This window comes from Varroa jacobsoni, unplaced genomic scaffold (assembly GCF_002532875.2).
Source record: "Varroa jacobsoni isolate VJ856 unplaced genomic scaffold, vjacob_1.0 scaffold_1322, whole genome shotgun sequence".
In the NCBI taxonomy this organism is placed as follows: domain Eukaryota; kingdom Metazoa; phylum Arthropoda; class Arachnida; order Mesostigmata; family Varroidae; genus Varroa; species Varroa jacobsoni.
In genome coordinates, this window is record NW_019214224.1 from 136,578 (window position 1) to 161,483 (window position 24,906).

The following is a 24,906-nucleotide window of genomic DNA, read 5'->3' on the forward strand; positions in this document are numbered from 1 at the left end:
TTACCATATGCCGAAACCCGGGATCGAACCAGGGACTTTTAGATCTTCAGTCTAACGCTCTCCCAACTGAGCTATTTCGGCTACAGTAATTAGTAGCTTTTCCTAGCTTTTTGGGTCTTTTATTTCTAATTTTAGATACTAACCAGATGGAATATTTTATAGCTGCTGCCGCTATAGGCACCTCGATGAGATTTGCGAGCAGCAATGGGTCTCTAGCCGACTGTTTTTCGTATGAATCTTGACGGCTAGGTTGCGGCCATTACCAAATAGAGCAACCTCTGTACAAAGTCAAATGAATACCAAAGACCTGCAGCTTTAGCCAGTGGGCAGCGCGAACAACGTTTGAAATAACGAACAGGTTGCATAATTGCGTCCTCGTTATGTCTCGTCGGTTGCATAGATTCAGTTATAAACTGGCAGACGCAAACACGATTTCCATATTTCTTCTCTTCGTCAACGCTGGGGAGTGCTGGCGGGCACTCACTTAGACGACTCACGGAATGAGCAGCATTCTATACTATCGTGGAACAATATTGTGTATTCCACAAAAGTTCAGCTCCGGAGGCCAGACATTGTGCCGTTTTCGCGTTTACCCCCAACATTTTACCCTCAAGGCCTTTGCTCCATTGGCTTCCTCTGTTCGTCGTTCGCAACGTCCGTGGAGCGTACTGCTGTCCCGCTAAAGTGCCGCGACTAGGCAGGCGATAGCGACGCTGGCACTTTGGGCAACGGTCCTAGATTTAAATCCTATCCATCGAAGCCATCGAAAGAACAGACGGGGCGAGACAAAGGAAACGAATATCAGAAATCGTCTATACGTCGTATCACCCTGGCGGCCGAACACAAAATGATATTATAACCTCTAGTGGTGCACGCTTGTCCAGATCAAATATATGTATCAGTCGGCATATTGTGTATACATAAATATTAATCCATAATACGTATATGTCGTGTATAATTATACAACATCGTACACTATGTGGCGTGTGAACACCTGATCAGGATATCAGAGATCAAGGAAGGTAGGCAATCACGGCTGGTCAGTAACAAGTCAGTTCGATCAAAGCATAGCAACGCAGCCTAGTGAACCCAACTGGTCTTGACTTGGTTCTCTCTAGTTGATGGAAAAAAGAAAAAAAAAAACATGCGAGCACAAGAGAGAACGCTCCAGCGAACGAAAGATAGGTTTATGATTTCTATGTTAAGCTTTTGGTTTCCCTCCGGATCGTACTTTTCACTTTTGCATCCAATAAGTCTACTAAGTGATTAAAACAAGCAAGAGTAGGTGCATATGCATAGAAAGACGCTCACGTGCATTTCAGGAAAATGGATCATCTTAAATACGATTCTTCTAATGTTTGGCTTGCCTTATAGGACGGGCTTTTCGCGTTAAAACATGTATTAGTTTAGGAAAATAGAGCAGCCGATAGCGAGTTCTAGTGACGTAGTTGATGGTTGCCCCGAAGCGGATCTTGTCTATCCGTCACTCTAAAATGACGTGTCATCAGCAGCACGTCTGCTAGCAGCAGTCGTACAGTATAGTGAAAAGCCATGAATATGTGTTGCTTTTGTTATCGAAAGCTCTCTTCGGTTGTTCATGCAAGCTAAATGGGACTCTGTAGTCCTACTGTAGCCCTACATTTTGCCCTTCAATCGTTCTGGATTCACCGTTATCCTTTTGGTTTGTAATTTAGTTAAGGTGAGTAGTGGAACGAGCCGCGCATCTTGTGTCTAGTGTTTATTAAAAAGTCTTATTATTTTTAGCAGACATTGGGCATATCAAGGAAACGCGACAAGTGCCTCAAAAGCTACTCGAACCATATCTTGTTGCGATTGTTGAAGGAAAAAGAAACACGGGGATCCCCTAGCAGCGGCACGGTACTACCCGCAAAGGGGATAAGTCTTCCGCGATAAGCCTTCGAGGCCAAACGCGGCCTCTCAATCGAAAGATTAGTCGTCGACTAAAGGCCTTTGAACTGAAGAGGAAGGTAGGCGAAAAGCTGGTGGGGGACCATGGCCGTAGGGCGGTGGAGGTGGGAGACATTTGAACAAGTCGCCGCTGACGACCACTACGTACAGGAAGGAGTTGACTATATCCAAAATAGGTAACCATTGGAATTTAGGGCTTAGGCCCATTTCCTCTGATCAAATGAAAATTCCTTCTTTTTCAAAAACCTGCATTTCAAGGAACGCCTTCCGACTGTGCCTTTTGTGTACTCCTTTTGATTTTTCTCTTCTACCCCGTACCCGCAGATGGCCGACGTGTTGTCATGATAACTAGTGGTGGTACAGCTAGAACCAAATGTGTTTTGTAGATTAGCCAAGTTCATATTCAGTATATGTATATGTAATGTATGATACCTATTCCTTTACAGGTGACTAGAGATTGCTGGCTTTGGTACAAACTAGTTTTTCTAATTTAGATATTATTAAGAACTGCAGATACGATAACAAAAACAATTCGAGGGAGTTAGAGCTAGGAGCGCTGTTGTCCGTAGGCTTCTATCGGGGTGCCTGGAACACTAGCTAAGTCACTGTGAGTACCTGCTGACCAGCAGGGAGAGCGATAACGGCTCAACGTCAAACGGCTAAAAATAGGCCACACTTGACGAAACCAGCGGGCTCTGTCAGAACCCTTTTGTCCCTTCTGCGTTGGGCTCACAAGCGGACTGGCCTGTTTGGACCTCTGCAATGGCCTGCAGATAGATGCAGCAGTAGCAATAGCAATAGCAGGAGTTACAACTTAAGGCCATGACGATCCAGCTATCCGTGGATGCATTTACCGGCACGCCATTGTGAAATAGGCGAGCCTTGGATCTACGGCTTGAGCAGGACGTGGCGTGCAGACATGGGTCTCACTCTCCTTTAAAGAAAGAGAGAATGATAAAAAGGAGAGAGGAAGACTGGGAAGATGAGAGCGGCAAGAAGGCCCAGCAAAAAGTGTTATGGGGGATCAAGGGGCGGTCGGGGAGGGCTGGGATATATGGCAGATATCAAGAAAGAGATAATACCAAGCTAGACACCATTCGTTCGCTGTCGGGATAAGAGCCACCGATTGCCAGTTAGTCCACAGTAAAACTATGCGGCCCGCCTTAAGATGCTCTACTCTACTATAACTGCCGTTAACTGTAGCTTGTGTGATCTGGCTGCGCGACCCAAAGCAACTAGTTGACTAACAACGATAGTAGTGCTAATGCAAGCTGGATGGGTTATGGCAATGGGACAAACGATGGTCAAGTGTCCTAGCGACAAGCAGAAAGTCTGCCTATTAAAAGTAGGATCTGCTGCATTGCATCAAAGAGAGCTGGAAGAAAAGAAGGGTGATCCTCATTGAGTCTATTCTGTAATATCGTTTTGCTGCAAAAATCAACGAGAAAAATGACTGTCGCTGCTAGTGGCAGCAGTAACAGCAGCGAACAATTTGTATAAACAAGCCTACCTATTCGTTGTTCGTTTCAGGGAGAGAAAAAGCAAGCGAAAGAGGGAGGCAGGCAGGAGAGAGCCTGCAAAAGCTTCTGGTGACTTCAGCAGCTATGCGTAGCTTACTTGACGCTATCGTTTGGCCTTCTGTTGTGATTTCCTTTACACCGCAGAACTGCCATTTATTATAGAATATGCCGGCCAGAATATTCATATTTATAGGCAGTAGTCGGCTGGTATCGAATCTATTCTGCTTGAAGACCGTAACCTTTTCATAGAAGCCTACCAAAGCCAATTTGTCTACCTCGCTTTTATGTTCTCTTGCTTTTTTCGTTCTCTGCCTGGGTCATGTTTTCTAGTTTTTGGAAGAGGGTCGGCTGTTTTTGGGACAGTAGCGAAAGAGGCGTAATATGGCATAATAATGTAGCAGTACTCTTACAGAATAGTAAAGTTTATGGCAATCATTATCTAATCAACTAAACTATTGGGTTGTTTTTTAGGCAATGGCCTTTCCAGAAGGTCCAGCAACTGAGGAAAAGGGCAACGGCCATTTATTTTTGCGATGACGATCAAATTTATTATGAGAACGTAAAAGAAAGAGGATACGCAATAATTTCTGATGTAACAGACTGAGGGCGGAGGTGGCTATCGGAGGGTATTTAGAGCAGGCAGGGGCCACTAGGTCATGGGCTTGGGTGCGTACCGCGAGCCTTGTCGAAGATTTGCTACAGGATATTGCAGTGACCATTAGGCAACAAGCTGAAACTATTAGCGTAATGCGTTCATTGTTCGTCGAATCAGTTAACCACCGCTCTATGTACGGTAATCTCTAATGGTTGGTGCTTCTGCAGGACCACCATTTATTAGGACTGGACCGAACCACATTTAGCCTACTCCGTCGATGAGTAATGCCACCGAAGAAGATTGTCAAAACAACGAACTTCATTACGCCCTCCCAAATACCCCTCGAACTAACAGGTTGTAAAAATGGGGCAATCGATGGGGCATGTACAAATAGTTTTGAAATAATAATCAGTGCAGAGCTAACAATCGAACCAGGTCTATCGCGGATAAAATACTCACTGCTTTAGAGTCGACGTGTTGAGTTTTTTTTTTCAAAAATCGTTTTTCTTTGGCATAAAAATCGAATATAAGCCTACAGCAAGACCTAGCGCGGTATATGTTTGTGATGGTACTGATGAAATCACGTACCAAATCGGTAAATGTGTGCACTGAAATAAACAACAACGCGCAATAAACTTGATATTTACATTGGACAACAAGAATTATTTCTTTTATACGCAGTGTAGACGGTTTTCCTCAGAAGGTGTATTTTTAACCGAAAAAAAAGGAATTCTAACAAGGTTTTATATCAGATGAGGGACGGCATTTTACTTACCCATCCACCCGTAAACTTCTGTTTTATATGTGACACGAGATCTCGCTAAAATTAAACACAGGGTAATCGCCTATTGTATCTTATTGTCTAAACAGGACAACATTCGACAAGATCTGGACAAACGACTACCAATCGAAAAACAACAAGACTATCAACGACGATTTGCGCCGTCCTTTTCTGTGCTGTCTATCGCCATCGGGCTAATGGTAATTGACCAAACAGGCAAATCAATAGAATTTTTGCTTTGATCGTTCGCATAGCGTAGAACGATATGAAAAATCAATGGACCGTGGCTAACCGAGGACGCCAATTTGACGCTAAAAAGGAATGGACAATCCTTGAAAAGACATTACTCAACGGGCCTTTACTATAGATTTCTTGAGCCATCAATTGTATATAAAAAAAAACAAACATGCAAGCCAAGCCAACGTCTACAGCGTGAGTGCGAAGTGTTTCTTAATCCAAGAACTATATTTCAAATCTGGTATAACTCGATAAAATATCAAAGGCGACACACAGAATGCATAGAAAATGTATAATAATTATCCTATATATGAATGAGTTTGTTGCGGACAGCAAATGATAATAGTTATAAGCCTTGGTCACAATTTTATTCGAATAACTGCATAATCCGTTATCTTCAATGGGCGCATCTTCAACGCTGGTCCTAACAGTACCCGTGACACAATAGTCTTCAGCATCGGTCTCAAGCCAATTCTATGCCGCCCTCATCGTAACCACTGGATTGTGGTATGCAATCGTTGTTATTGAAATCTTTTGCTTGTCTCGCTCTTTCCGACTGAATGATGGAACAGCCGATAGTGCGACGATGCAGCGGAGCAGCGACGAAGCGTCGGCCCACAGTTTCTCTATTTGTTAACAGTATTCCGCTTTTTTATTTGTAGAAGTTGCCCGAACCTCCATCCAGAAGCCGTTACCACGCACGGATACACAGCCGGCGTTCGCTGGCCAGCGTTTGTATCATGGCTAAGTGCTTGCTGCAACGATTGACTAAATCAGACGAAAAGGTCCTACTCTCAGCAACCATGGGCACTACCAGCGCGAAAAATTACTGCTACCGTTGCTAAAAAAGATTGTTTGGCCTTTGTTGATTCTATTCCCAACGCCATTTCCGACCTTGGCGCCTGACAACATGTTGTATGTGTTTACCGCAACTGTTAGTTCTGTTCAATGCGTCTTTTTGTGTGTGTTTGCCCGCCACCATGATAAATGTCTCCAGTAACATAAGCTTATGCTAGAAGCGTCGAGCCTCTGCTGCCGTTTGTTCCGTGGTTACGTTAGCATTCGCGTAGCAGTCAGCACATGAAAGAACACAAACATGTATGTTTGAAACTGATGCTCATAATCAGGGCGAGCATGATACTTAAATGGTTCTGCCGTATAATTGTTTATCTTGTTTGTTGTTATTTCAAGCATGATCATCATCCTGATTTTGCTGTTATTACCGCTAATGCTGGAACGACCGTGGCAACGAGTGCTGCTATTCGTATAAGCAAATTGAAGGCAGAAAGAGAGGTAGAGAAGGAGAACAGCACGTAGTCGGGGAACAGCGACGAGAAACGTCCGACACCCACTAACAAGCAACGATAGCTAGAGCACAAAGCGATCAACAAAGTTATTGCAGCAACAGATAAATAAACTTCTATACCCCGGTCGTTGTTAGTATTGCAGCTCTTGCTGTTCCTGTTGCAAGCAGGCGGGCGACAGCCAGAGACAAAACCTGCTGTGCTTGTGCTGGCTGCTATGGGTAGGATTTTGGAGTTTTTTGTTGACGCTGCTGCTCTCTCTAGCCCCACTTCTGCATTAACTTTGGCACTGCATGAGAAACGAGGCGCTGCAGCTAACGCCGGCAAGGTCCTGTGGGAGCGCAGTAGGCTCATACACAAAAAGCTATAACTGAGGCCAGGTTAAGACAGTATGAACATAATTGGTTGGCTCAGATACGCCGCGAAATCGCACGGGGCACGGTAAACCCACGTAGTACGAGTGGATGTAACTGATAAGACAACGAACGGCGACCTATACGTGAACACAAATACAAGGCAGGAAAAATGAAGAGTACAGTCTATAGCTGTTTATATATCTATATCTGCTAGAGTTTGTTAGCTGTTTGTTTCCACGGCGACAACCGTTGAACCCACATCCTTGATGGGTTGGGCAGCCCTTAGATATGGTATAATACACACAATTCGTAGAAGAGTTACGACGAGCAGCCGTAGGATGGAATGTTATAAGCAACATTATTACACATTATTATAGCAAAATTAGGCGCACTTCCTTTTAACTAACTTAAGTGGTTTATGAGTAATAACGCACATATTTTGAACAATACATGTATTTATGCGATTAAAAGGCTCGAATCCTTTACTCAGTCCACGCCAGTGTAAGCTTGGTGGAATCATTTCCAGTCATTTTTTTAGGGTTGCGGCAGAGGCTGACAACCTTTCTGGGCTCAGCTTTGATCAAATAACACTTACCTGTCCTCAATGCGTTTGGTGGAGTCGACTTTTTGGGCATCCATCCGAATCTTATATCTAATAAATTTTGGAATTTCACCGTTGTTGGCAGACCACGATCCTCCTGCCGTGTTAGTGAAAACCAAAGCGGCCCAGAGTTTGTTTTCGGCCATGAGCTTCAACCCGTTTTTCATAAGATCCTCTTCTCTGTCGTAGCCCTCAAAACGGTTCATTTCAACGCACTGAAATCATCAACACAATTTTAGAAGGTTTTTCCGCTTACTAATGAGACCTTGCTTATAAAGCTGGTGTTTATTGTTGTTGTGTAATTGTTGTTCAACAACATGACGCAGGTCATGAGATTAGGTAAGGGTCACCACAGTAGAGACTAGGCCTCAAAACAGGTGTTCATTGGTGTACATATGTGCTAGCTCATTGAGACTCAGGCAGCCCTGAGCTACCAAACGATGTTAGCGTAGCTCCCGTAACAAGCTAAAATAAGAGGGTTTTTTTCCGGAATTTCATTGATCATTTAATAAGCCGCACATTTCTATACTGAAGTACTGCTCCTCCTCGATACTTATTCGTGTTATGCTTGTGCGGAAAGCAAATGGCGTAAGTTGACGTTGACGATCTGAAACTGGTGACGGCTGTACACAAGCAAGATTTAGTCAGGTGGCAGCAGCATTTGCTGCCAGTCGACAACTGTCCCCAGCCTTGACCCAGTCGAAAACAGGAAAAACTGCATTGAGCTGTACAGGTACTTCTCAACAAGTTACTTCTTAACAACAAGTTAAGGCCATTTAGGTGACACATAAATTACTCAATTGCTAAATCTAAGAATTTTAGTAAGTGGGACGCGATAACTGTAATTAAGTAAGGTAGAAATGTCCAGTATAAACCAGCTGTCATTGTTTATTGATTGCTTAAAACATTAGATATCACATGGGCTTTTACTAGGCCCATCTGCTCTAATGTGTGGCCCATTTGCGTTTCCTATTTTTCGGATGGCTAATCGTTTGATTGCCAAAACAGGTTATGCAATATAGGCAACGAAACGGACGTACTCAAGCGTCTAATTTTTATCTATAAGTTTTGGAATCTAGCCGGCTATGAATTCTGACTTGGCCATTTGCACGACTAGCAAATTCATATTGTTTAATCAACCTCTTCATGGAGTAGATTCGAACGGGTTCGTTTAAAAGACCCACGGGAGACCCGTTTTGCCTATTGCAACCTGATATCTGAATTCCCAGAGTAGACCCCGAAAAACACTTCGTTTTACTTGTAGTATAATAATCTAAATCAGAACTTCATCTATCAGTATGTATATTTACAGGTGCGTAAATGGTATGCTTATCAATTATGATAGATACGTTTCAGAGTGGCCTATTGAAGGCTTAAATCATCTTTCACAAGATATGAGTAAATGCTGCCAATGATGCGGCATATTTTTATAGTCAAACGTTTTCGTTGCTCGAGACGCAGTTGGTAGGATTACAGTGGGATTAGGTCAACATCCACGTACCCTTATCCCTCGAGTATTCTGGTTCCGGGACAGAAAAACGACAGGATTAGTACGTTTGGTTTGTGCACGCATATGGTTAAATCGCAACGAATTCTGCAAACCGATTTCCCAGACAGCTGAGAGCATTTAGAAAACTAAATCACATTAGATAGTTTCTTGCACGTACGGCCATCACTATACTTGAATCTATATAAATACTATTGAAAGTGTTCTCTTGCCAGGTTAATTATGTTTACCGTGTGCGCATTTTCGGCTTTTTACCACCAAAGTGCTTTTGTTATTAGTCGGCTGTTCAGATAGAGACGACGACAGGAGTCGATAGTTGGGATCGTCGATGCATTAAAGTCACCATAGTATAGCATGCTTTTGCCCCGGCCCGGTGGTCTGTTTCGTCTCAAAGGGCAAATAGGAGAAACATTTTAGAGCAGTTGTCCTTAAAACGTCCTCCTGTTTCTATCCAGTACCACCGATAACCAATTGGTTCATCTACACTAGAAATAATAGATAGAAACGTTCGCTCAGTAAAGACGGGCAGACGTTGGAACTGGATCTACGTCGTGAAGAAGCACTCTAAAAAACAAATATTACATATGTTAGCTGTTCAGCATAAGCCAATTTCAGGCTGAGACAGAGCCGATCAGATCGCGCATCCGAGGAGTCGTAGTTGTCGAAACGTTCTGCTAGCGGCAGATATAAGTAAGCTTCTATTGGTAGATGCAGACATATAGATCTGTGCAAAAAAACCTCGACGGACTATATTATTAGTGCAAGGTCTCGCACAGAGACAGCGAAGCAATGTCTTCTAGATACGAAGATGTTATTATTGTTGTCATTAAAGTGAACTTTAATAAGAGATATTACGTACATGCGCATAATTGTATGATGCATGTTTCTTTGTTTTTGTCTCTAAGCACGATTCCGTTATACTGTATATGATACGATAACAAGAATGCTTCTTTTCCTTAGTAAGTTTTTTTTAAGCAGAAATGTTTTTTGTTTTAGTAAGTTAAGTAAACATGCAACTTAGACGTCATTCATAAATCTGGGTTTTGATATAAGATACATTGTAAATATCTCTACCTTTTTTTCATTCTATTATATGGAATAGAAGGTGAGCTTATCGAACCATTCGAAGTTCAGATAAAGTTGTAAAAATTATTGAAAGTGGAGGGCGATTATGTTACGATCGAGATCAGTTAAGCGGTTCAATTTATTATCCCTATCTAAACCCAATCGAATCCATTAAGGCCCTAAAGAATTCTGTACGTTTCCGTATGTGTTTTTCTCGCCACTCTGATGCAGGGATTGACTAATACGTCTTCTGAAATGTCACGTCTATCCTTTGAGCATATATATAGCACGCTACGAAGCGGACAGTGACGCCAGTACTCCGAACGCTGACCTAAATAACACTTTTTTACATCCACGATAACTCTTCGAGGCCGTCGTGTTGTTCGTGCGGTGTCAAAATCGAAGCAATGATTTTCGCTATTTCGTGAAGTTCGATGCTCCCACACATCTGCTGAGGGCCATTACGATAAATATCAGTCAGATCGTTTCAAATAGCTGGAGCAATATGTTCGGTATATTCGTAGGCAGTAAGCCGCTTCTCGTGAGTACAGATCCGGATTTTGCCCAGAACGTTTTATCATTTTTTCGTTTTTAAATTTTGTCAATCGCGCTCCGCTGTTCGTTCTCGAAACATCAGAGCCGATATTCCGTTTGCCGGATCAACCGCAGGCTCAGACACGTGGCGAATCGCTAGGTGTTATCTCGTCACTGTACGAGGCGTCCGAAGGCCAGATGAGCGGACTGCTGGACTTGCGGGTGAACCGTTTTAACTTCGTAGGCGTCATCCTGAGTGGCATGCTCCGATTTCTCTTCAAGCAACGCCTGCTCAGAGTGGCTTACCAAGGAAGTCGTTGCCATAGTTCATGCAAGACGTATGGGAAAAAGAAGAAATGATCTTTTACAACGCTTCATAGACGCGAATGATGATGCCAACGCTTTCGATGGTAAACCTGACAAACGATGAACTAATTTCTAATGCGTGTGCTATGTACATAGTTGGTCTTGAAACTATATCTTACACCCTAGGATATTTGTTCTATTGTCTTGGACAGCCTACAGACGTTCAAGTGAAACCACAGCAAGAAATTCAAGGTACTTTCACCTCAGACGACACCAGTAATATTTCAATGAAATGGGTGGCTTATGATCAAATGATGCAAATGAAGTATCTTGATGCCGTGATCAAAGAAACGTTGCGCATTTACCCAACGGCTACTGGATTTATAACGAGAAAAGCGCACTCAGAGTTCACGTACGGCTGTAGGACCTTTCCTGCCGGCCTGAATATACTCTTTGCCGTCACAGTTATCCACGGGGACCCTAGAAATTGGCCGGATCCGCTAGCTTTTAAACCAGAACGGCTCGATGCCGACAGCAGTCAGAGATCACACCAATTAGCATATCAAGCCTTCGGATAAGGTCCTCGGAACTGCAACGGTATGAGATTTGCCTTGATGTCTGTCAAGGTAATTCTCATACGAGCTATTAGAGAGTTTTAAATCTAATCACCTGGAGCAGCCGAGCGAATTTCGAGAGCAGTATTAAGTAAGCCTCGAACGATTGAGCTGATTGTCAAAAGGCTGAAAAATCAGTAATAATATCCAATTGCGTATTGCGACGGCAGGACAATAGTTCCTGTTACTGTTTAGATGAAAAACGCTTAGCGGACCTTTAGGCTAACGATTGATCAGTTGTTCTGGTCGAACGTTAAAGTGTTTAAAAGGTACATAATGATATAATATAATGTACCAGAATATGTTTGCAATAAGTGTTAGTTTCATTTTGGCATTACCCTACTTGGTAGCTAGAATGAGCGTAGTTGAAGTGACGGATGATGCCTCATATCTATAGTAAGCTTCAGTAACGCAGGATTTACACAGTTATCTCAGTAATAAAAAGCCAAACAGGCTTGTTCAAGTCTTGTTTTTAAAAGGAACGAGACAGTTCGTAGGCTATCTGGTCAGGAATACTCACATTGAGGGCATTTTCGACTTCCTTAGCGATCCTATTGGCGCCTTGTACATATTGCGGGACATCGGCAAGCCAACCGAGCGTATCTGTAACACCGGTAGTGTTCATACCGCCAATTCCCTCGTTACCCGTCACTCCAATCGTACTTACATTGTTCACGTGTTGCTCCATCATGATCAAAAATAGCAAACTGCCCGTCGACGATAGCTTCTGCATAACAATGGCCCACAAACAATTCCGGAAAATAAACAATATTAAGTAAAAATAAAGTAGGAAGCAACTTACCGCTACCCAAGCGTCGATAAATAAACTCAAGGTGCACGTGTAAGGGGCCATCATCTCAAAATGTCGATTGTTCCCCTTCTATAACGGTAACCAATTACGATAAGTTACGGCAAAACTATAAAATCTACTGTGGTCGAGCGAAGTACAAATTAGATAAATAAACCTATATGATATAGTAGTATTTTGGATAATCGACTGATTAAACCGTTAGCGATTTCGCAAGTTACTCCGCTCAAGAACATATTACAGTGTTAGACGACAAAATAACTGGCGGAGGGAAACGGGATCGTCTCGCTAGCAGCAGCAGTAACAACTAGAGCAGAAGGGCCGAGACGTCACTAAAAGAGAACTAGATTAATTAAGCCAGCAGTTATTCTAGTCGATAAGCAGTTGTAGCTGAACCAACAGCGACAGCATCAGCGGGACATCGTCGCTTAGGCCGCGGCAGCAGCTGTCCGTTTTCGTTGTTTTTCTTTCCTTTACTCAGCCTTAATTCATCATTTGGGATCTTCTTCTCTACTTCACACGGCGCCCGCTCTTCCAATCGTAGAAATTAGAAGAGGTACTAAGCGATTTGTATTTGAATATGTCGTTAACTATTAGCTTAATGAAACACAGAATCATAGATACAGATATTGAACCTTAATAAGGCTACAATATTCAGTACGTGCCTCTGAAATTGACGAATCTCACAGAACGCCAGTAAGTTTCGAACGGATAACATGGTTTAAAAAAACCACTTATGCACTAAGCCTAGCTACCAAACAGCTAACGGGCTGTACTAGGACTCCTATAACAGGACTACAATTTTTTCCGCCTATCTCCTTCCTACCATGGACGCACAGGATGAATTGTACGTACTTTAATTTGTTCAACCGTATCTGAGTGCTTTTGCATCCAGCTCAGAATCTTGGGGGCAACACTGGCCGTCCAATGATGTGCCGTATTTCGTACGACGAGAAGCGGCTCGAACGTTTTGTTTACACGTTCAATGACCTTGAACGTAGCGGCTGTGCGTGGCGAGTACAAAATCTTGCCCCGAACATATGGCTTCAGTTGCTTCCATAGAAATAACGTAATCTGGTTTTCTTCGAGCGTCTTGAAGATAGCATTACACCTTTGTGCTGTTAAATGTATAATACAATACAGCAGACGGAACAGAAAACAGTCGAGAAAAATGGAACAGGAATTACGTTATAGGTCATATTATAACAACATCGCAAAGCCCGACTATCTATAATTAGCTTTAAAAACCTATTGACTATTTAACCAATCTCTTTTATTATTTAGGAGAATTCTGCGTTATCTAAGATACACGTTCTCAGATAAAAAAAAACTACACGAACAACGAAGCAGCATCTTCATTCCTAGATATGAATTCTCATTTGAAGATTTCCTTTTGATGAAGGACCTAATCCGTAATTAAGGCCAGATGGGCGATTTGGTGTTAGCAATGCGTTCTTATTCATCTACATAAAGAAACTATTCGAGATGGATTGTTTTTATACATTCCATTACATTTATACATTGTTTTTATACCGGGCTGTAAGGTAACCAGAGCTGTAAGGTTGGCTTAAAGCGGTAGGCAACTATAGAAAATTGTTAACTTCAGTGTCATTATAACATTACATCTTTGTGTAACACACACCCGACTTGACTCAAATTGATCATGTAAATGTTGCGTCTACGAGAACCGGTGTGCGTCTAGAGCATCATTCAGATGTCGATGATCTTGTACAAGTCCATACATTTCGTGTTTGTCGGTAATCAATATGCCATTGCGCAACACAGTCCTACGGATTTTAGGTTCGTAAGAAATAGAGCAAGAACGAAATAACGCTTAATAGTATTCCACGAAAAGCAACGAATCGTCGACATTGTTTAGTAGACTGTTCAGTCTATAGCTTCGTGCACGAGAATTGCATAGACATCTTTGAAGTTCACTCGTTATCAAGTTAGATTTTCTACTCATAAAACCCTTTAATGCCAGTGATAAATACGTAGCCATATTTACCTTCACCGAATGTATAAAGACCACAAGCTGAAGCGTATGCATTCTATGACGCAGCCATTTTTCACGATCTATAGCCTCTGGGCATATGCTTAGCATACAGAGAAAGCGGAAACAAAAGTGTCATTTTATTGATTCTACGTGGCCAATAGGCCGTGGAGACAATGTGCACGCGTAGGTATTATTTGTACCATCTAGGCCTTCAATGATAAGTTAAAATTGGCCAGAGTTCTGTCGGTTACCTACCGTTTCCTAACTAACGAATGCTAGACGTACCTACCGAAAATTGCACCATCCTTTGACCTCTCTGTCCTCCTTTCCCTGGCTGGCTTCCTAATTCCTGTCCACCACTAATACTACTCAGGACGTGGCGTTCATTTTCAGCAGGACAACATACAAACGCCACTGACTGATGGCCGAGCTCTCAGCATAGTCCCTCAACTGTTCTTCCTATCGTGTGACCTATATATCGCCATCAGCGTATTGCCATCGACGGTTTAGGTAAATACTAAAAAAGCACACAGAGCATGCGCACACGCGCAAGTAGAGACAGGTTTCGGTAGTAAAAGTAACAGTGGCAACAACGGTCGTCGTCATGGAAATGGGAAAAGTAGGAAAACCATTACGGTCGGTTTTTCACCCTCGACGTTAGTCGGCCAGCCAGCCAGCCAGCCAAACACCCGAAGGGTCGTTTTCATCTAACCCAAAGCTAAGCGCGGGCCTTTCCTGGAGCTAAGGAAGAAAATAAGCAAACCTAACCGGGTTTGCCATCTACCGAGTTGTCCTACTTGCTTACTAGGATGCTTGAAAGTGGTTTTGATTGTTGGTGGTCTTTCTCTCCCTACAGAAATGTGTGGATCGTAAGAGATTGGGTAGCTCCCCTTACCCTCTCGTTGTTTTCAGCATTATGTATAATATATACGATCGGCGGTTGGAGAAAGCGTCCGCAAGGCAGAAGCGTCAATGGTAATTGCAATCCGCTTGGTCATGGAAATGAATAGCGTTATTTTTATTAAGTTCCACCTTCCTTCTCTTCTTTCCCCGTTCTACGACAGTCGACCTGCTACTGGCAGCTATTCGTTGTTATCAAAGCATATCCTTTCGTCATACCCAAAGTAGGGGAAGGAACTGAAGCCGACGACTCGGCTTACTGTGCCTGTTGATCCACCTAGCGTTAGCGGTTGTAGTCGATAATTGCAGCGGGTAGGAGGTGCGGACGCTGCCAATAGTTACTGAGAAATTAAGAACAAAGGGATGCTTGTACGTGTAAGCTAATGTTTACAAAATGTGCACACTGATGGTGTATCGGACTGATGTCTCCTAATGCAGAAGGCCTTAAACGAACAGTTACTAACGAAGAGTTCTACATACAGTGGACTGGCGAACCAGTGCCACAATAACAGTGCTCTAGTTATATTTTTGAGGACCCTTTATACAGAAATCACTACTTCGTTATTTGCTCTTGCTTCCGGACTGCTAATACGCGTATAGTACAAGTCTTATTCAAGAGTAATGTAAGGAAACTCAGAGGGGAAATGAAAAAGAAAAGCAAAGATCCAAAAAGAACAACACAATACGCAAACGTACTTAAAAGTAGCCCAATTCAAGGGAGTACGCCTAGCTTTTCTTCCACAGTCCTTTCGCGTGCACCTGTGTTTACACACCAGCCCATCTGAATTTATTAAGTAACAATTGTGCGTATTAAAAATCGATTCTGAAAGCTACCGCGTGCCAAAGTGCGATTTGCGCATTTAACCCAATTCGTTCTTTTCTAGAACACTGAACAACACCGGTTCCTTTTACTAGAGTCGTCCAGGAAACTGACGTCCACCTATAAATGAACGTCCACGTCATCTACCTGCGTGACTTACATGATCAATCCCTAGCCCATAAGAAGCCAGGAACTAGCCAATAAGACAGTCAATCTATTCATCCTTTACGGATCATAGAGAACTGTTGCACGTCATCTTTCACTCACAAGTGCTATTATCGTAGAGGTATTTGTCATCTTTGTTCTTATCCGAACTCTGCGAATTCTGTTGGAGATTCTGGTTGATCTGCTCGCGGAACTCTTCTATCCGCTGCGCTGGACCGTGCTCCGTGTCAAGCAACGTCGTCGAGTTTCGTCCACACACGACAGCCTGAACGAAGCGTATCGTCGAATTCGTATCGCTTAGGTCCATGAGACGATTCATTTCCGATACCTGCAGGTCGCAGGACAGAGGAGAAAACGACAAGAACAAGTAAAACGAGGAAGAAAAACATTATCTATCTGTCTAAGATTATTGGGCTTGTGTAAGTGAACCAGCAGAAAATTATTCAGTTTAGGCCGGAATACTATGGATCTTGCACTTATAAACATCATTTATTGATTGTGACGGTTATCCTGCAGGGGAAAAACTAAGGAGAAATACAGGTCGCGTGGCTTCCCTAAGCGGAAGCACCCTAAGCACAAACATTAAAAAACTCAAACACCATATTCTATAGATGATTGTTTGTTTCGATATGGACGGACCTTCTTAAAAAGGCTGTCGAGCATTTCGCGCAGGCTGCTTAACTCGCCAACTTCTTTTCGAACTTGCTGCGCGATCACCAACGCTTTCCGCCAGTCTTCGAGACCGATATCGTAGCCGCTTTGCTTTGTGATGCCGGCCATTTCGGTGAGCAGTGCCGTCCAGTTTAGGTTGCGAACGACGTTCGACGTGAATAGAAATGCTTCTGGTTCAGCCAAATTGCACAGCTGAACAGGTAGTGAAGTTGTGCCCTTGTTGCTAATGTTGAGTAGTTTATGCAAAGCATCTGACCGGCATAGATGCGAGTATACGTCACTCCTACCCCGATCAAATATCTGAGGCGATAACAAAAATCCAAATGGCCATCTTAATTCATAACTGATCATTATTTTGCAGCTAGTCTATTTTGCAGGAACAACTAAGCGTCTTGTAAATGTGAACCGATTTCATCCTTAGTTGCTCAATGAGCTCTTTCGGAGCTGGGCTACGGTCAGGTTGGAGTTTATCTTTTTAGTGGTCTGCTACGACCATTATGCACATATCTCTGTATATAGCTGTTAATATTCACTGGCCGATATTCTAAATCTCAGAAACTACTCGCTCTAAGGTGAGAAAATATGTCGTTCTGCGTGTATCCATATGTGTGTATATCGTTCTTGGTCGTAAAAAATAATGCGGCGGCCGGGAATCGAACCCGGCTACGGTAACTGTAGGTTCACTTGATCACCTTTCGTAGAACTAAACACAGAAATTTTTACAGTTTGAGTAAGTGTAATTTACTATTATGCTCATTATAATCGATGAATATATAAAATGGAACGCTAAATTGTTTTATCGACGTCAGCAAGACAAACAAAAGGTTTTAATGTATCTCTGACAAAAAAAACGTAATTTTCTCTGAAGTTTAAAAATGCCTATTGCTATTTTTAAAGATATATGTGACGATTCCAGTAGATGTTATTGCAACTACGTCCAAGAAATAGAATACGACCGATTGGCCGAGAATTTTATATCACGTGAGTCTCACCGACTGTTACCAAAAACATAGAGGCTGGACAAAAATTATTATGAGATCAGCTATGATCAATCCTTATGGGAACTGGATAACTTACGAGGCAACGTTCAGCTCACTAACTTGTCAGTTAGGTGCTTGATGACAGCTAAACATCTGCTAAGGTCAGCTTTCTTCAGCGTACGAAGAAGATTTAGAATAAGTCGTTCGTTATTACACATTGAGACGTAGCAAATAAAACTTAGACGTTTGACGTCATCCAAAGGCCACACAATCATGGCTAACTGATGAATTCCCATAAAAATTATCTATCAGCCATGACGGATACAATGTCAGACCCGCAGATTCAGAAGATAATTCTAGAATGCATAGAAAGTCTTCTTTCCGTTGTTGCTTTCAGAGCATTTTTAGATAATGTTGGTACTGTCCGAGCGCACTTTTCCAGCATCAGAGTTAAGCTTGAGGCATTTGACAAATCCACAGACACTGTTAATTACGTGTTATATTTGTATTCCTTTGTTATTAAGCCTATCTCTGACAATGTACGGCGTAATGTATGACCAGCACTGAAGATGGAGTTTATAAAGGCTCACGTTTAGGTACCCTGAACAGAGGTTTGGATTTGCGATAAAATAAAGTTAAATAAAATATAAAAAGTTCATTTGGTTCATAATCAGGAGCGATCGAATCTTCGAGTTGAACCCTTGAATAGTTACGACATGTTGATCGATAGAAGGATTAGATTAATGCAAAAAGTGCCCATATCTAGTTAATTCAGACGAGCCGTTTTACATGTTTCCTAAATATGCCCAGGGTGGCGAAAGCCTTTGAAGCTAGTTAGAACTGGTCTCACTAATAATAAAAACCATATACTTGAACCTACAATCAGTAACAGGAACCGCGATTAACTAGCTACCTGGGCAAAACAACATTTGCAGACTTATACGTAGACCCTTCAAATTTAGCTGTCATTTGAATTAAAGCCCGTTTGCTCTCCCCATACGACTAACCTTGAATACTTCTTGCTTCAACTCCAATGTTTTGGCTACGCAATTAAGTACATCATTTCTTTAGAAGAAAATACCATCTCCGTCCCTTTCCAAGACTTCGAAAGACTATTTGGCGCGAAATTTTGAGACGACGAAGTTTTTGTAGTTGCTAATAAAGTCATGATAACTTAGATTATGATTCCTTTCCAAAATTGATTTAGCTAACTAACTAGGGTACGACTCTTACCAATTTGCGTGAGAACAGACCCTTTCATAACCTGCCCGTTATTATAAAAAGTTGTTGGATTCCACGCTCTTCTAATTTGACTAGGTAAGGGATCACTTTCACTAATCGATACCTCTAATTGTGCATTGAATGGCTCAGCTGCTCCCCCTTTCATTATTTTTTTTAGCTCTCACATTTTTATTTTAGGTTTTTCTTCAGGTAGGTAGGTTGGTCATTTTTAATGATTTTAGGACCATTTTAGAGTACGATTTTTTTTTATTATCGCTATTCTCTAAGTCTTGTCTAGCTTTTACACACTCTCTGTGTAGTACGTAGAAGCTGTATGCATGATTGAAGAAGAAAAAGAAAAACAAACAGTATATCGAGCTGTCTGTATGAATGTTTTCAGGTTATATATATACATTATCCTACGGGGATTACCTGTTGTAGGCCACTGACGCTAAGCGACGAGTGATAAAACTTGTCGACTACTTCATCAGGGATAGTTAGGTTAACCTCCTTGAAGCTGTCAACGAACTCTCCTGATGACTTGGCACGCACGATATTCTTAACCCATATTTTTCCTGAAAATAGAGTCGTTCACAAAATTGTCATAAGCGTAACTTGTGCACCTAATAAAGGTTATCACCTATTTATTAGTTTGGCTGAACAGCAGTCCAAGGTCTTAAATATGACATCACCAGATGTATTCATCCTGTTATTTCCCGGGACACAACTTAGTCAAGGTTTGCTTACAGTTAGGAAATACGAAAAATAGGCCTTTCAAGTTCCCCGCTACAAGCGCATCCATCATCCATCAAGCTTGTGTAACGAAAGGACTTTTGGGAATGGAGGAGACCTTGGCTCCTTTGAAGTTCAAACGATGATAAATATACTTCCGTGTGATAGGTTTAATTTTATCTACTCGTTATTTGATATCTTCGTAGAACACAGAACTATGTTTTAGCACGATAACGAAGAAATGAGGCGGTAGCTTAGTTTTACAATTAAAAAACTAATATCGTATAGAAGATAGGGAAATGAAGAGCTGAATGATAAAAGCAAATAATTTCTGCCATATGTTTTCGTTGATTACATCACCAAAAAATATAGCGCAAGCCTGTAAGGTATGTTCAGCTGGTGAATTTTTAAAATAGCTCGATGGGACGAACATCAAATCTATGATTATAAAAAGTACAATGGCAGTTTAGGGTATGCAAAAGTCGCATAGACGTTATCATCATCACAAATATTTAAGCCTATTGTCTAAGTTAGTTAGGTTTATCATGGAGCAAACGCATCATGCCTCACCTTTAAGAGGCGCTTCGGGATTGGTGACCTTCTTCACGAACGCGGAGAGCTCTTTAAGGTCGGAAGAGAGTTTCCGTATAGACATGAGGGTGTCTCCATGTAATTTCTTCTTAACGATGATATCTACGTCGCCCACCAGCTGCACTAATCTGAAATTTGAGCAAAGGGATGCACGAGTTAAAAAAAACAGTCAATTACCGGCAACCCTTATCATAATTACATAGAGCCTTGAGAAAATGATTTGCGTAAGTGTTCTTTAAAACAAACCTCATTGAGTTCTAAGCGGTATCTACAAAGACGCAATCTCATTTTAGATTACACATTGATCTCTGTGGGAATCGAATCTTGACAGAACAGTCTAATTAGAAAGAACTTCCTTTCTGCCATGCTTTATCAGCATTCATCAAGCTGCCAATACATTCTCCCCAACATGGATGCATCCTTCACGAAAACAACACAGAGCAAGCTTAGTTATTACTCATTTAAACTTACTCCACCACAGCGACATGACGACGAGGAGTGGCAATGCTCAACGCGAATGCCAGATAGAAACTTACTGAAACATGCACTTCCATGGTGGTGTAGGTAGCTGTTCATCTACAGAGTGAACGTATGATTTAGAAGCAACAAGACTGCAAATATTGCTTACTACCTAGAAAAAATTTTCTAGCCGGGATCGCGAATTGACTGTCAGGTTGGGGATTTACCAATGAAGATTTTTTTGGAAACTCGGTTTGTTTTAAATGCAGATGTTCCAGTCATAGAGAGACTGCTGCATTTGCTTGTTTATATTTTCATTCCAAGTTCAGCTGCAATCTTTGTGAAAATATTTCACTTACAAGGACGTGTTGTATTCAAACGCATAACGATTATCGGGGGAGGTCCGCTCATGACAGGTGTTGTTCAAGGTGCACACGGTGCTCTGTATAAACGGGATGAATCCGGCCGAAGGCATCGCTTTCTGATCGAAATGACCTGAAAAAGACGTGCAAAAAAACCAGGTACGCTGTAATCAAATACGCTAAAACGTTTACCCTTTACGTTCTCTTTTTGTGTGCTAACTGAAAATAAACTGTAATATGGATTTTGACTCTGACTAGCTTGTTCCCGTACCACGATGGATTAGTGATTGATTTTCTCTGAGCAAAAAAAACAATCTCTTTAGGACAAATATTGCATGTTTGCAATCCATCTTTCCCGGAGAAAATAGCAATCAAGAAATCACTTGCCTGCTATTTTTTTAGCCTACGCGTACCTTAGCAAGCCTCTTATTATGCATTCTGTCCATATAATGTCCAATCCTTTGTCTACCTGGATTCTGCTAGATGTCCTTGGTAAAAATTCGTCTATATCCACAATTCGCTGTATATAATGAAAAATGGTCTATAGAAACAGATTTAACTATTATTTTACTCGAAAAACTCGTTGGCGCCCATAAGGCTTGTTCGAAGAAATCAACAATTAGATATTTAAAACAAGCCATTACTTTTATAAAAACGCGGGTGGGCCATGCAGTATGGGACCACATAAAGCAAGATGTTTGTGCACGAACCGATATATGCATTCGTGCAAAAAATATTCATGTATATATGTAATGTAAGATAGCGTACCAGATTCCTTTATTGCACCGCCAACTTCCTAACTTTTGCATGCATAAAACTCCCTCTGTGAAACAATTTTTACTACAAACCAGTTCGACATTCGCTTTCCTCACAATAGAGTACGATCTGAAAGTACTGCATGCCCTTCTATGGGGCTTTGGGATCTACTTTTGAAACTTCTGATGAATCTCCATTCTCCGTAGCTTGCCTATGTAGCCCGACACTATCGTAGAAGCCACATATGTTCACGACCCAAATGGGGCGCGGGTCTGGTACAATCGCGACGCCTCAGAAATGAAGTCAAAATGAATTAAAGTTTCCTTTCTGTTAGCCTCTGACCGAATCATTTTCGGGGGTCCAACTCTCGTTGGATTGATGCCTACATTCGCCTACCAATGATCGATAAGGACCAGCCATTTGTTTACTCAAACACGACTCGGTTATAGTTGCGACATGCGTTGCTTCAAGCTAACACAAAAAGCATTGATCGTTCTTAAGGCAGAATTAAAGCAAACATTATTTTTTTTGTGTTTGTCAATAATGTTATGCTACAAAATAAACATGAGCTATTTTCATCGATGACCCTCTAGCACATTTTTCCGTAGTACTATAATCCCACTACCGCAGAAAAATTGTGCTTGCTTTGTGCAGTAAAATTGTGACAACTGATTCTTACATCCCTTTGTTGAAATTACAATTAGTTTTATGGTGCCCGAAATAGATTCTAGTCTTACGATGCACACTGTGGGGTGGATGCGTGATAATTCTTTATCCAAGTTCTATCGATTCTTGCCGGACAGGTAAACATGTATGTAGTTCGGCATTGTTTCTATTTCTTGATTTCAGTCTATTCCTTTGATGGCTTGCCGTACTATTGTCAGATGTTGACAGGGAGGTCCGAATGTATTGTTTGTTTATGAGTAGCAATTCCAATCCTATCGAACATATGGCGTCACTTTCTTCTTTTCTTAGATATAATGTGGGCTTCGCCACAGATTGTAAAGCATATTTTTCTTTTCTTTTTTTTTTTTTGCTCATTATTACAGCATGTAACCCAGTTTTCATCACCGATGATCAATTGCTTTAAACATTGCTCGCTTTCGTTATGTTTCTTGAGAGTTTTGCGGACGGAAATTTGATTGAATAAACTATATTACATCAGCTCGTGCGGCATTCAGTGTTCAACTTTTTGTTCTTCCTAAGTTTCTTCAAATATATTTAGCAGTGACTATTTAGTTTATTAGTGAGATTATTACTAATCATATGTCGGCCTTGTCCAACCTTCGTCAACTTTTTTGATCGAGCACTTGCAGAAGCATCTTTCATGTTGAAACTTTCAACGAACGGATGCGACAGAACCATCTTCCAATAACGTATTTTGATCATAAGCAGAACAGATTTTATGGGCCTGGGCAGAATTTGTGCTTTCACCATAATAACATTACAACGAATCTTTGCAGAAATTTATTTCATCTTTAATATGTCATATCTCAAGCATAAGTAAAGGCATGTCCACAACGTTTGCACGTCCGATATGACAAGCGTGTAAGATGTAACCGTTTAGGGAGAAAGACAGTCAATACGTTTTCGGCTACTCAGCGTATGCGGCCTCGAACGCAATGCAAGGTTGAACTCCAGCGTACCGGGACTTTCAACTTCGTACTGTTGACGCAGTATAAAAATCCCTAAAACTGCTATGGATTGTTCAATGCAGTTAGGCCTTGCGAATTGACCAATTCGTGAGTCGAACGTTACGTTGACCTGTTTAGCCTATCCCTTTAGCCCTACGCTTGCATTCGTTATCTGGCCAGATGACAGTTAATGATACTATGTAAGTATTATATGTCTATATTACTGCTGCTGTCTTTGTATTAATAGAGGTATTACGGGATTTAGAACATGATACCATTCGATACCAACTTGTTACAATGACTGCCATGATATATTAGCCTAACTACTGGCAAGATTATTAAGAACTGGGACAGATTGACTTGTCGTTGCGCCTCATTCAGGCTAGCAGCCGCATGCTGCAGTGAGCCGATTAGGCCACGATTTCCTAAGGCTTGCAAGAGTTTACCCTTTCTAAGTATATGTAGAGCTTTCCCAGTAAGCAGAAGACTGCGTCGATACTCTCCATAAATGTTAGAAAATGACCATCTTTGTTGGATTGGTTTACTTTTAACGTAAATAGAATACAGGTAGAAATTTGCTTACTACGAAGTGCAAAACGTGTCCTATTACTTTTTCTGGACCAGTTGACGCTGATTTTTTTTTTAAAGCTGATCTAATTTTTCTAAATTATAAACCTGTTCTTCTTAACCAGAAACCTATTTTATTCTTGTGAGTTATATTAAAGTTCGCTCTACTAGTGTGAAACAAAGGAAACCCTAATAAGCGATTAAAATAATATAATCTATACTATAAGAGATGGTCAACGATTCTTTTTTTGGGAATATGTTGGTAACCCTCTACTTCGTTGGTAGTTTAGCAAACAGTGTGCACGCCTGTCACGCGGGAGGCGTGAGTTCGATTCCCCGTCGGGGAGTATCTGGTTTGGACAAATTTTTAATTAAAAAGTTGAAGCAAAAATTAGTTTAGATCAATTTATCTAATTCCCGTAAATCCACAGGTACTCTGGACATACAATACTACCATTATGCACATATTTACATACGTAATGGCGCGGAACAAAACTACAACCAGTTGCCAAATTATTGTCGCACATTGTTTCTGAATATCTTGTTCGACTTTTCATTCGACTTACATTCGTGTATGTAGAGCTTGAGTCCACGTGTCCGAACCCACATAAGGATCAGAAAGAGTAATAGCGGCCAGATAACCTCAATCGTTACTCGGAGCTTCTGCCTCGAATGACAGAGTCCATTCTTCCAAAGAAGAAGACGCAGCTGACCCCAAAACTTCATCGCCTTCGATGAGCGAGCCGTTTCGTCAAGAGTCAGCCGCTTGTTAGACGACCAGATTAGTTGTGTACCGCTACCGTCCCGGGCGCGACCCGCAGACGAGCACAGGGTTAACCTCTGAAAAAGATACAAAAAGAAACAGTAGCCAGATAGATAATTCACTGTTATTGA

General features: G+C 41.6%; 2 protein-coding genes, 1 long non-coding RNA gene and 1 other non-coding gene across 5 annotated transcripts in view; 2 read left to right on the forward strand and 2 right to left on the reverse strand.

Moving 5' to 3' along the window:
• LOC111268804 (phospholipid-transporting ATPase ABCA1) overlaps positions 1 to 24,906 on the reverse strand; it is a 97,034-nt gene that overhangs the window by 30,768 nt on the left and 41,360 nt on the right. For both annotated transcript variants that reach the window (XM_086971827.1, XM_086971826.1), the window contains 9 exons: positions 24,579 to 24,852; positions 21,053 to 21,188; positions 20,214 to 20,362; positions 19,344 to 19,486; positions 16,678 to 17,010; positions 16,141 to 16,366; positions 13,013 to 13,275; positions 11,870 to 12,076; positions 7,318 to 7,538 (listed from right to left, as the gene is read on the reverse strand). In XM_086971827.1, coding sequence (XP_086827953.1) covers positions 7,318 to 7,538; positions 11,870 to 12,076; positions 13,013 to 13,275; positions 16,141 to 16,366; positions 16,678 to 17,010; positions 19,344 to 19,486; positions 20,214 to 20,362; positions 21,053 to 21,188; positions 24,579 to 24,852 — 1,952 coding nt within the window. The remainder of the gene's footprint in view (positions 1 to 7,317; positions 7,539 to 11,869; positions 12,077 to 13,012; positions 13,276 to 16,140; positions 16,367 to 16,677; positions 17,011 to 19,343; positions 19,487 to 20,213; positions 20,363 to 21,052; positions 21,189 to 24,578; positions 24,853 to 24,906) is intronic.
• On the reverse strand, positions 9 to 81 carry TRNAF-GAA (transfer RNA phenylalanine (anticodon GAA)). The gene has a single exon. It is a non-coding gene; the product is annotated as a tRNA-Phe (tRNA).
• On the forward strand, positions 1,510 to 6,029 carry LOC111268808 (uncharacterized). Its single transcript, XR_002685415.2, has 3 exons — positions 1,510 to 1,699; positions 1,843 to 2,105; positions 3,921 to 6,029. It is a non-coding gene; the product is annotated as an uncharacterized LOC111268808 (long non-coding RNA).
• LOC147752312 (cytochrome P450 3A19-like) lies at positions 10,370 to 11,856 on the forward strand. The gene is given in 1 exon segment (XM_086971828.1): positions 10,370 to 11,856. A coding segment is annotated over 1 exon segment (579 nt). The 5' UTR covers positions 10,370 to 10,815; the 3' UTR covers positions 11,395 to 11,856.